We start from the raw sequence: 13769 nt of genomic DNA, 5'->3' as shown, positions 1-13769 counted from the left end.
TATTTGTGTATGTTTGTGTGTATATGTGTATGTATTCATGTTTGTATGTTTGTATGTATGTTTGTATGTATGCATGTATGTTTCTATGTATGTTTGTATGTATGTTTGTATGTATTTGTGCATGTATGTATGTTTGTATGTTTGTAAGTATGTTTGTATGTATATATGTTTGTATGTCTGTATGCATGTTTGTATGTATGTATTTTTGTATGTGTGTGTGTTTGTATGTTTGTATTAAGAGCAACAAGTGGATGGTAATGCATGCCTATCTGTCTTGGTACTCAACATCAATGATGATAATGTGACAGCCTACAAAACACAAACACACACTTTCTCTCTTACATACGCACACATACAATGGTTGATGTTGTGGTTTTCCCATGCATGCCAACAGGTTCAGTAGAAATAATGTGACAGAGTTCAAACACGCACATTTTCACTCACAAAGTGCAACAAATTGGTCAGTGGTGATTGGTGATCATGGCCCATCCAACTTAATACTCAATTTCATAGGTGACAGTTTATCAGCCTATAAACACACACACACACACACACACACATGCACGCACGCACGCACGCACACACACACACTTCCCGCAGCTCAACAAAAGTAGATGGTAATGTTTACCCATTCGGTCCAGTGGAGACAGCAACAGGAAAGTCAATAGCCACTATAGTGTGGGTGCTGGGAGTGGAGAGGCTTTGGTTGTCATTGGTGTTGTTATTTTCTGTAGCTTTACAGAGTGATACTACTGGTAAACTGTTTGGTTTTACACCTTACATGGCCCCTCCATTAGGTTACTGTTAGGCAGAGCTGACATGACTGGGTAGGTATCAGCTATGTTGTGGAATCCTTGCTTTCACCTATCCGAGATGATGACTTCAAGGAAGGGAAGAAGGAAGTATTTCCTCTGGGCCACCTGTGGGTCATGGCTAGTAAGGATCCAGCTTTTGTCAAATGAATGTCTTTTATTTTTTTTGCATTTTAGCTATCCTTAACCTTGACCCTTTTCCTAACCTTAACCTAATTCTCCTAACCTGCTATGTTAATTCTCCTAACCTGCCGCGTAAGTTCTCCTAACCTGCCCACGAAAAGTCAAATCTGACGTTAATTTGACAAAATCTGGATCCTTCTAGCCATGAGTCCCACTGTGTGTGGGGCACTATGTTAGTGTGTATGGCGTGGGGCCTAGACCCGTGTTTGGCCTAGACCCGTGTTTACATTCACACACCTTGTATCTCAGGTTAAGATAGGGACGTCCATAGATAAAAGATAGGTGTTGTATTCTTGAGGGTCCTTGTTCCAATAGATTCCCTGGCATACTATTGTAGGAACATCTCTAATTGCGCTGTGTTCCCCACCACATCTGACCAGAACCATGTGGTCATCAGGTATACGCAGCCTATAGTTGGGTTAGATGGATGGCCTCCGATAGGCCTACCTCGCATAGTCATCAAAGACTATGAGCTATGAGTGAAGACGACGGCCTACATCAGGACTTGTAGGCAATAATTAGCCTATTCTCTATGTGCTTGATTAGTGTTTCTGAAATGGTGGGTTGGGAGGACGTGCTGCTGGTGTCTGTTAAAGCCCGTAGGCCCTGGTTAGAAATACTGATTTGTTTATCATGTGGGTCACAGCTTGGAGAACCACCGTAAACCATTGGCCTTCTTTTCTCCCCTCTGTACCCTCTTCAACCAGTGGGAGTAGGCCACAGTTGTAGGGCTCAGTTTGTTTAATGTGACTATGAGGATGTGGTTCAACATCTTTGTAATGTCCAACAATGCTGTGGATGTAATCCACAGCCAGACCAACTGTCATGAACAACGTGTTAACTGTCATGTGTTAATGTTTGTACTCTGTGATAATGGATGGATCTTTGGAAATTAATACCATAGGACCACATTGTACATGTTCTTTCACCATTTATTAGTTCACCAAATACAGTGAAAATGGCATCGTAATATACAATGACTCATTCTTAGAATGTCATGACACTTTTGTTGCTTTTTTGCTTCATAAAACGATGTTTCATTATTGAAAGTATTAAGGTTTCATGCACAACAAACCATATTCAGTTTCCTCCAAAGAATGGTACAAGATAAACGAAATAAAAAACATAACTGTAATGTCCAAAATCGGTCAAATAACGTGTTATTTGAGGATAGTCGTAAACAGTGCAATATACTCTAAAATCGCAATTTTCTAACAAATGCATCAACGAAGCTTAAGTCACAGTATACGATTTCTCAATAATAGTTTAACATTGATGTGTACAAAACCCCAAACACATTCAGTTAGTCTTTAAAAAAACCTCAGTCCCTTTGATATAGAATGAGAAAAGTCAACACCCAAATCTCTTAGAGTCTCAGTTATATAGGCTAGTCTCAATCTGCATATCCTCTCTATAATACAAACATTTGTGTTGATGAACTGTAAGAAGATAGACTAGCTTATAATTTTTAAATAACAATTATTTAGATATAAAAATACAAATATGACTTTTGAAATATGAATGTAAGCGTGCCAGGGTAAGAGTGGTTGGCACCTGTGGTGGCACCGGAGGGAAAGATCATGCAAATAGATAGATAAAATATTCGACTTTTAATTATAGAACACGAAAAACACGAATAATTGCAACATCAAAATAAATACATTAAAAAATATATATTTTCCCATTAATTTCATGATTATTGTTTCAAACATGTATAATTTGCCCATCTCTTCTGGCCTCCTTCGATATTTCTAGTCTGTAAAAGTGAAACAGATAGCCTATGTGCAGGTGTCGGTAGGCTAAGGTTACATGAAGGCGCCGACCTGCATCTTTAACCGTGGGGGGTAATGTAAGCCCATGTATCAATTTCATTCAATTGAACCTGGGGACTATGCATTAGGCCTACTAGCTTATTCTTTACAGGTGAAGCCAAAGTGAATATAGGCCTACGAAATAAAATATTAACATTGCACCATCCTCGGTATATATATATATTTTTTTACACACAATGGATTTATTCTAGTTACTGGACTTCAGTGTTTGGTTGGTCTGTATTAAAAAGCTTTAGCAGCAATTGGATAGGAATGCATTCTACGTTCGACCAATGCTGAAAAGTACAGCTCCCTTGAATGCAATGTCGCCGATTGTTATCAACAATGCAAAGCCTGCAAGGGTAATATGGTCTTCGAGCATAGGCAGTCTACTGGGTACAACTATAGAAACAGAGCTTTAAATGAAATTCTGCCACCAGTTCTAGTTTTTTGTTGCTTACGGCGCTTTTGGAAGATGGTCGTGAAGTTATGGCAAGTTCATCCATCAGAGAAGTCAGCTGAGGTTGAGACACGGAGCCAGGATCCGCCATCTCAACATCACGCTGCGCAGCAGAAGTTAAAATCGGGTTTCATCAAATTGTCAGCAACCACATGATAAATCTCGGTCTTTTCCGGACTCTTCCTCAAACTCTTCCTCTGCTTTCTCGTCCAATCTTCACATCTTTCCATCCCTTTCCTTCCCCTTGTCTTCGCTTCGTGCCATCGTTTCTCCTACAATCCTCGAACATGCACAGCCGACAAGTGCTTCAAATCGGTGATCAAAATAAAAAGTCTGCAAGGCATTGTTCATCTTTAAACGCCTGGTGACGACTTGTCTGCCATCCCCTTTAGAACGTCGTCTATTCTGTCGTCTTCGATGACCACTGCGGAGGGGAGATGCAATCATGTTAATATTTGATTTTATTATGTTTTATTTGATTTATGTATTACATATGTTTAACCTTTATTTTATCAGGGACTCATCTCTTGTCATGTCATAGGCTAATGGCCTAACTGTTTCATAAATATGTTTTACAGCCAATAAATCGAGTAGGCTAATTGCAAAGGTTTTGGGCACTGGTGCAACACAAAGGGAAATGTCGTTGTGCCAAACCCCTGACTTTGGTGCTTGAAACAATGCTTTGTCCATAATGGCGCAAAGCCAAGCGCGCGCACTAGGCGCTGTCAGCGCTTGCAATTTCCACTACATGCTATAGGGAAACGTGCCCTTTAAAATGACAGAGAGCGTAACTAATGTAGACATTTAGCCTAGTACATTTTGATATCACATTGATAGTCTATTATTCTCATTCGTCACTATCAACGGGGCGCTTTGTGGTCAGCTACTGTCCTTTGTTATATCAACAAATAAACGTTTGCCTCATAATTTAGAGGTCAAATGCATATCTGTTGCATGTCGGTGTTGTATAACAAGTAGGCTAGGTTAGAGTTAAAGATCACCCAAACATGCCTGGGTGGCCAAGCCAAACAAAACCTCTATTCAACAATCCATTCCAATAACCAGCTCTTACCTCTCTTGGCTCTGCCGATCTGTCCCAGCTTTGGGGGTCTTTTCGCTTGCGACGCACCGAAGAACGAATTGGTGTCCTGTAGTCCGCAGCTAAAGGACACCTGACTGGCCTCGCTGTCTCCATAGCCGCTCATTTTCCCCTCGCTGTACGGCAGTACCTCGGACATTATTGCACAGCTGAGACGGACGGATCAACAGCGCAAAAAAAACAAAACGATTTAAAGTCAGCGGCTATAGTCGACTTAGCCCAGAAATCCTTGGCTTGGTAATTGCACTTGTCGAGCTCTCCAGTGAAAATCCGTTTGGAAAATCACTAACTGACTTCTTCGTGCTTAGCCAGCCTGTGAAGTTTGAAGGTGCAGAGTCCGGGTTGAGGCGGGGTGTTTGCAGGCTGTTGTGTCGCTGTTCGAGAGGAGAGCAGAGAAAGAGCGGTCTGTACGCCTGTGTTGCTGGATGAAGTCTGATGAAGAAAGTGGGAGATCCCGGGATCATAAAGGAAACCCAGGCGGAACGGTGAAGTCATCCATCCGGGTGTGTGTGTGTGTGTGTGTGTGTGTGCTGGGGGACTCTGAATGCTAGAGAGTAAGGGTGACATCAACAGGCGAGATATATAACAATGTGCATTGAAGGGAGCAGAAAGTCATGTTCACAGAGATACGCTACTGGAACAACGGGGAAATAAACATTTTATTTGGTGCATAATATTTTTAATAGTGAACACATTTGTCGACTTAAAAACGTATTCAAATGTGATGATATTTACGCATATGCCATAGGTTCATTATATTTAATCTGAGAATTGTGATAGTTTACTCGCGCAATTGCACACAATGGCTAGGTTACAGTTATTTGAATAGCCGTGTGTTTTGTATCTACATGCTTGACATTGTTATGTTTCTCTCCTCGTGTGTAGTATATTTCCTTCCTGTAACCAGGTAGGTTGCTTTATATTGGCTCTGGGGACACGAGATTCTCACAGGAAATCATTACCTGCTCCTTTGTGCGTCTGTCTGCGCACAGAAGTCGGAAGTGCCTATAAAATGAGTCACGCAAGTCTTTTCCCGTATACATCGTAGCTTCAGCGGCAGCGGGTAAACGAGGTTTACACATTTCACCAATGCACTTTTGCGCACATTCTCCATTGATAGTTTACAAGTTACACCTGACAACCATGGAGATGATCTGGACCATGATGACATTAATGTTGATGTGCCTCAGGGCCATACTGGTGTGGTTCAGATGTCCAGGACAGTCGCTGTGGTGATTCTCTCTGTGTCTGTACTTCACATCCTCATCCTTGGGGTACTTGGCTTCAACTGTTTACAGAACATGGGACTGCAGAGTCAACTGAAGATGTCTGAAGACCTCATCCATGATGTTTCTGTAGAATTGGACAACTATGGAAAGGTGTTTCCCAAGTCCATCCAGACTGAACCACCACTATCCACCACGCCTACCAAGTCCATCCAGACTGAACCACCACTATCCACCACACCTACCAAGTCCATCCAGACTGAACCACCACTATCCACCACACCTACCAAGTCCATCCAGACTGAACCACCACTATCCACCACGCCTACCAAGTCCATCCAGACTGAACCACCACTATCCACCACGCCTACCAAGTCCATCCAGACTGAACCACCACTATCCACCATACCTACCAAGTCCATCCAGACTGAACCACCACTATCCACCACGCCTACCAAGTCCATCCAGACTGAACCACCACTATCCACCACACCTACCAAGTCCATCCAGACTGAACCACCACTATCCACCACGCCTACCAAGCCCATCCAGACTGAACCACCACTATCCACCACGCCTACCAAGTCCATCCAGACTGAACCACCACTATCCACCACGCCTACCAAGTCCATCCAGACTGAACCACCACGATCCACCACACCTACCAAGTCCATCCAGACTGAACCACCACTATCCACCATACCTACCAAGTCCATCCAGACTGAACCACCACGATCCACCATACCTACCAAGTCCATCCAGACTGAACCACCACGATCCACCATACCTACCAAGTCCATCCAGACTGAACCACCACTATCCACCAAGCCTACAAAGTCCATCCAGACTGAACCACCACTATCCACCACACCTACCAAGCCCATCCAGACTGAACCACCACTATCCACCACACCTACCAAGCCCATCCAGACTGAACCACCACTATCCACCACACCTACCAAGCCCATCCAGACTGAACCACCACTATCCACCACACCTACCAAGCCCACCCAGACTGAACCACCACTATCCACCACACCTACCAAGCCCATCCAGACTGAACCACCACTATCCACCACACCTACCAAGCCCATCCAGACTGAACCACCACTATCCACCACACCTACCAAGCCCATCCAGACTGAACCACCACTATCCACCACACCTACCAAGCCCACCCAGACTGAACCACCACTATCCACCACGCCTACCAAGCCCATCCAGACTGAACCACCACCATGGGAGTCTCCATGCCAAGTGTAGAGCCACCATGGAGCCATGAAGCTACATGAACGCCCAGAGTATTGCCCGAAAATGTGTGGAAGTGCATACTTGAGGCAAAACATTTGTTTTCCAGGACAGTATCTTTAGAAAAGGTTCGATAGGACGGGTGATAAAAAATGGCGGAGCTCTTTATTTTATGCTTCTTGTTGATGAAACAGTTGATTACATAAGAGTAATTTTGGGGTGCCAGTTAGGATGTATTGTAATGTTAATGGTCTTACTGTTTAGAGCTGTGACAAAGTCATTGAAATATAAAGGGGGAACATGACATCAGTATAATTCATGAGGTGAATCAAAACCTATGTTTAAACCCTTTCTCTTGCTTGGAATCTTCACAAATTTGGCGAAATCGTGTGACATAAAACACTACCTTTTCCTTACCTCTTTAGTAAAATGTATGTTATTTGTCGTTAAATATCGTATTTTAGCCTAATCATTTTACAATTGAATTAGACGTTGAACTTTTCACCCTGTAGCCTACGAATCCTGTCATCCTCATCCCTCATTGACCTAGCTCACACTAAGCTTACATGTCTTTCTGTCACAAAATGTGTGTGTGTGTGTGTATCTCTCTCTCTGTGTGTGTGTGTATATCTCTCTTTCTCTCTCTGTGTGTGTGTATATATCGCTCTTTCTCTCTCTCTCTCTGTGTGTGTGTGTGTGTGTGTGTGTGTGTGTGTGTGTGTGTGTGTGTGTGTGTGTGTGTGCGTGTGTGTGTGTGTGTGTGTGTGTGTGTGTGTGTGTGTGTGTGTGTGTGTGTGCTGGGGGACTCTGAATGCTAGAGAGTAAGGGTGACATCAACAGGCGAGATATATAACAATGTGCAGTGAAGGGAGCAGAAAGTCATGTTCACAGAGATACAGCTACTGGAACAACGGGGAAATAAACATTTTATTTGGTGCATAATATTTTTAATAGTGAACACATTTGTCGACTTAAAAACGTATTCAAATGTGATGATATTTACGCATATGCCATAGGTTCATTATATTTAATCTGAGAATTGTGATAGTTTACTCGCGCAATTGCACACAATGGCTAGGTTACAGTTATTTGAATAGCCGTGTGTTTTGTATCTACATGCTTGACATTGTTATGTTTCTCTCCTCGTGTGTAGTATATTTCCTTCCTGTAACCAGGTAGGTTGCTTTATATTGGCTCTGGGGACACGAGATTCTCACAGGAAATCATTACCTGCTCCTTTGTGCGTCTGTCTGCGCACAGAAGTCGGAAGTGCCTATAAAATGAGTCACGCAAGTCTTTTCCCGTATACATCGTAGCTTCAGCGGCAGCGGGTAAACGATGTTTACACATTTCACCAATGCACTTTTGCGCACATTCTCTATTGATAGTTTACAAGTTACACCTGACAACCATGGAGATGATCTGGACCATGATGACATTAATGTTGATGTGCCTCAGGGCCATACTGGTGTGGTTCAGATGTCCAGGACAGTCGCTGTGGGGATTCTCTCTGTGTCTGTACTTCACATCCTCATCCTTGGGGTACTTGGCTTCAACTGTTTACAGAACATGGGACTGCAGAGTCAACTGAAGATGTCTGAAGACCTCATCCATGATGTTTCTGTAGAATTGGACAACTATGGAAAGGTGTTTCCCAAGTCCATCCAGACTGAACCACCACTATCCACCACGCCTACCAAGTCCATCCAGACTGAACCACCACTATCCACCACGCCTACCAAGTCCATCCAGACTGAACCACCACTATCCACCACACCTACCAAGTCCATCCAGACTGAACCACCACTATCCACCACGCCTACCAAGTCCATCCAGACTGAACCACCACTATCCACCACGCCTACCAAGCCCATCCAGACTGAACCACCACTATCCACCACGCCTACCAAGTCCATCCAGACTGAACCACCACTATCCACCACGCCTACCAAGTCCATCCAGACTGAACCACCACTATCCACCACACCTACCAAGTCCATCCAGACTGAACCACCACTATCCACCACGCCTACCAAGTCCATCCAGACTGAACCACCACTATCCACCACACCTACCAAGTCCATCCAGACTGAACCACCACTATCCACCACGCCTACCAAGTCCATCCAGACTGAACCACCACTATCCACCACGCCTACCAAGTCCATCCAGACTGAACCACCACCATCCACCACGCCTACCAAGTCCATCCAGACTGAACCACCACTATCCACCACGCCTACCAAGTCCATCCAGACTGAACCACCACCATCCACCACACCTACCAAGCCCACCCAGACTGAACCACCACTATCCACCACACCTACCAAGTCCATCCAGACTGAACCACCACTATCCACCACGCCTACCAAGTCCATCCAGACTGAACCACCACTATCCACCACGCCTACCAAGTCCATCCAGACTGAACCACCACTATCCACCACACCTACCAAGTCCATCCAGACTGAACCACCACTATCCACCACACCTACCAAGTCCATCCAGACTGAACCACCACTATCCACCATACCTACCAAGTCCATCCAGACTGAACCACCACTATCCACCACACCTACCAAGTCCATCCAGACTGAACCACCACTATCCACCATACCTACCAAGTCCATCCAGACTGAACCACCACGATCCACCATACCTACCAAGTCCATCCAGACTGAACCACCACGATCCACCATACCTACCAAGTCCATCCAGACTGAACCACCACACCTACCAAGCCCACCCAGACTGAACCACCACCATCCACCACGCCTACCAAGCCCACCCAGACTGAACCACCACTATCCACCACACCTACCAAGCCCATCCAGACTGAACCACCACACCTACCAAGCCCATCCAGACTGAACCACCACTATCCACCATACCTACCAAGTCCATCCAGACTGAACCACCACACCTACCAAGCCCACCCAGACTGAACCACCACCATCCACCACGACCTACCAAGTCCATCCAGACTGAACCACCACTATCCACCACACCTACCAAGTCCATCCAGACTGAACCACCACTATCCACCACACCTACCAAGTCCATCCAGACTGAACCACCACTATCCACCATACCTACCAAGTCCATCCAGACTGAACCACCACTATCCACCACACCTACCAAGTCCATCCAGACTGAACCACCACTATCCACCACACCTACCAAGTCCATCCAGACTGAACCACCACTATCCACCACGCCTACCAAGCCCATCCAGACTGAACCACCACTATCCACCACACCTACCAAGCCCACCCAGACTGAACCACCACTATCCACCATACCTACCAAGTCCATCCAGACTGAACCACCACCATGGGAGTCATACCACCGTGACAGTATCTTTAGAAAATGTTCGACGGGGAATAAAAATGGCGGAGCTCTTTATTTTATCCTTCTTGTTGATGAAACAGTTGATTACATAAGAGTAATTTTGGGGTGCCAGTTAGGATGTATTGTAATGTTAATGGTCTTACTGTTTAGAGCTGTGACAAAGTCATTCAAATATAAAGGGGGAACATGACATCAGTATAATTCATGAGGTGAATCAAAACCTATGTTTAAACCCTTTCTCTTGCTTGGAATCTTCACAAATTTGGCGAAATCATGTGACATAAAACACTACCTCTCTCTGTGTGTGTGTATATATCTCTCTTTCTCTCTCTCTGTGTGTGTGTGTGTGTGTGTGTGTGTGTGTGTGTGTGTGTGTGTGTGTGTGTGTGTGTGTGTGTGTGTGTGTGTGTGTGTGGTGTGTGTGTGTGTGTGTGTGTGTGTGTGTGTGTGCTGGGGGACTCTGAATGCTAGAGAGTAAGGGTGACATCAACAGGCGAGATATATAACAATGTGCAGTGAAGGGAGCAGAAAGTCATGTTCACAGAGATACAGCTACTGGAACAACGGGGAAATAAACATTTTATTTGGTGCATAATATTTTTAATAGTGAACACATTTGTCGTGAGAATTGTGATAGTTTACTCGCGCAATTGCACACAATGGCTAGGCTACAGTTATTGGCATAGCCTCTTTTTCAAACTATAATGCTTACCTGCTCTTGTGCAGTATATTTCCTTCCTGTACCCAGGCTCCTTGGTTGCTATTTCTTGGCATTGGCTCTGGGAACACGAGGGTCTCACAGGAAATCCTTACCTGCTCTTTTGTGCAGTTTACACATTTCATCAATGCACGTTTGCGCACATTCTCCATTGATGGTTTGTTTACAGGTTAGTCACGCTGTAGGCTTCATAGATCGTTAACACATGTAGTGCTGACATGTTATTTTAAAATACAGGGAGGACCTCTTTTAATTGAAAGCAGTTTACACACACTTCATCATACATCTTCATCTTTAACAAAGCCTGTTTCTAACCGGTGATGAAATATCCCCTAAAAATATTATAGCCTCAACATAGACTAGTTATTTCATAAAGGGGTATTTGAAAGCATGCACTTTTATGTCGATGGAGCTAGTCCTGTATGGTTTTTGCATGATGCGCTCGGGTTAGGAGAGACAACCATCGAGAGATGATCTGGACCACGATAATGTTGATGTGCCTCAGATCCATACTGGTGTGGTACAGATGTCCAGGACAGTCGCTGTGGTGATGCTCTCTGTGCCTGTACTTGGCATCATCCTCATCCTTGAGATACTTGCCTTCAACCCACGTGTGTTTCCCAAAACACCACGTAGGGAGAACTTTCACTGAGTGCGCTGTAGGCTATGTTATTACCTATATGGCTGCAAATATTGAGGTGGCTTATTCTAATGCTTCTAATATAAAAATGCACTAAATTGTGGATTTGGCACATCATTGCGCACATGTTGTTACACATCATGAAATATATTGAGGCAAAAAAAATTGTACAGTAGCCTACAATTAGCAAAATGGAACTCAATTGTATGAACATGAAATTAATTTCAATATGATTGAAAGATTCACTTAGTTTCCAGTTTATTAGGGTCGTGGCTAGAATGGACTCAGCTTTTGTAAAATTAACGTAAAAGGTATATTTTTATTTTTGATAACCCTAACCATTTTCCTAACCTTATTAACCTAATTATCTTAACCTGTTGTGATAATCATCCTAACCTGCTGCATAAGGTATCCCAACCTGCTACATAAAGTAAAATCTGACATTCATTTGACAAAAGTTGGATCCCTTCTAGTCATGACCCGTTATTAGGTACACCATCCCATTCACGACAATGGTTCTCTCCTATAGACAGTGAGTCAAGTTGCCGTGGCTTGCTATATATACCAGGTGGACAGGCATCAAGGCATTCAGTTACTGTTTGATTGAACATTATAATTGGCAAAACGAGTAACCTAAGTGACTTTGAGCGTGGTATAATCGTCGGTGCCAGGCGCGCCGGTTACAGTATCTTAGAAACAGCCGGCATCCTGGGATTTTCACGCACAACAGTGTCTAGGGTTTACCGAGAATAGTGTGACAAACCAAAAACATCCAGACAGCGGCAGTCCTGTGGGCGAAAACAGCTTGTTGATGAGAGGTCGAAAGAAAATGGTAAGAATCGTCCAAGCAAACAGACGGGACACAAACTGGCAGATAACTTTGCAGTACAATGTGTGCAGAACGGCATCTCAGATTGCACAACTCAGCAGTCCTTGTCATAAATGGGCTATTGCAGCAGATGAACACACCGAGTTCCACTCCTATCAGCTAAAAACAAGAAGAAGCTGCTCCAGTGGGCACGCCATCACCAACACTGGACAACTGAGGAGTGGAAAAGCATCGCCCGGTCTGATGAAACCCAGTTCCTGTTGCGGTTTGGCATAAGCAGCATGAGTCCATGGACCCATCCTGCCTGGTGCCAATGGTACAGGCTGGTGGCGGTGGTGTAATGGTGTGGAGTCCATGGCCCCATCCTGCCTGGTGCCAACGGTACAGGCTGGTGGTGTAATGGTGTGGAGTCCATGGCCCCATCCTGCCTGGTGCAAATGGTACAGGCTGGTGGCGGTGGTGTAATGGTGTGGGGAATGTTTTCCTGGCACACATTAGGTCCCGTGATACCAATTGAGCAGCGTTTCCATGCCCCAAATAATTCAGGCTCTTCTGGAGGCAAAAGGGGGCCCGACCCAGTACTAGATGTGTGTACCTAATAATCTGGCCACTGAGTGTATGGGCCAGATGTAGCCTAGACTGTATTTATCTTTTTAAGCATTGTCACGGGCGTCGTAGGGATTGGACCAAAACGCAGCGGGAACGTGTAAACTCATCTTCTTATTTTATTAGAGAAGGAAAACCAAAAGAAACATGCATACAAAACAACAAACGCCACTAAACAGTCCCGTCAGGTGCACGAACACAAAACAGGAAATAACTACCCACAAATCCCATAGAAAAAACACCCCTCCTAAATAGGACCTTCAATTAGAAGCAACGAGGAGCAGCTGCTTCCAATTGAAGGTCAACCCAATAAACACCACATAGAAATAGACATACTAGAACTAACATAGAAATAAACTAACAAAGAACATAGCCCAACAAACCCCGAAACACTCTAAACAAACACGCCCTGCCACGCCCTGACCAAACTACAATAACAAACAACCTCTTTTACTGGTCAGGACGTGACAAGTATCCTTTTATCCTTCGCAATTTTGTATTTGTTAGCTATACTAGAGTCTTCGTTCTGAAGTTATCGGCAGTCACAGAGAGACAGATAAACATATTGAATCTATTTATAGCGGAAGGACACAAAATGATCTAACTACACACTTAGCTGTTCGACAAGTGGTCTGAGCCAGTTTGTAAATAACGAGGGTTTTCAAGTGCAACCTTAGTAACATTGGTTTTGGGAAACAATTCAGAGATTTAACGATGCTGTCCCGGTACTGCTGCTCATTCTGTTCACCAGTTCTGGAGGTCTACGTCACCGGCTTTCTCGGCTTC

General features: G+C 44.3%; 1 protein-coding gene across 1 annotated transcript; it reads right to left on the bottom strand.

Annotated features, from left to right (window-relative positions):
- Window positions 1–1906: 1906 nt before the first annotated feature.
- Window positions 1907–4816, bottom strand: LOC106569664 (calcium/calmodulin-dependent protein kinase II inhibitor 2). Its single transcript, XM_014141223.3, has 2 exons — window positions 4339–4816; window positions 1907–3690 (listed from the first exon to the last, which is right to left on the bottom strand). Exons 1-2 carry the CDS (start codon window positions 4502–4504, stop codon window positions 3620–3622), a joined length of 237 nt encoding a protein of 78 aa, XP_013996698.1. The 5' UTR covers window positions 4505–4816; the 3' UTR covers window positions 1907–3619.
- Between the last annotated feature and the right edge of the window lie 8953 nt (window positions 4817–13769).

This window comes from Salmo salar, chromosome 14 (genome assembly GCF_965601325.2).
Source record: "Salmo salar chromosome 14, fSalSal1, whole genome shotgun sequence".
Classification (NCBI taxonomy): domain Eukaryota; kingdom Metazoa; phylum Chordata; class Actinopteri; order Salmoniformes; family Salmonidae; genus Salmo; species Salmo salar.
Note: the sequence above shows the minus strand (reverse complement) of the source record. Positions and strands in the feature narration are given on the sequence as shown.

Bases quoted from the DNA above. Each gene is read 5' to 3' on its own strand.
- LOC106569664 (XM_014141223.3), bottom strand. From the start codon at position 4,504: ATGTCCGAGGTACTGCCGTACAGCGAGGGGAAAATGAGCGGCTATGGA. The intron at 3,691-4,338 runs GTAAGAGCTGGT...TCCCCTCCGCAG, and splicing joins GATCGGCAGAGCCAAGAGAG to TGGTCATCGAAGACGACAGA.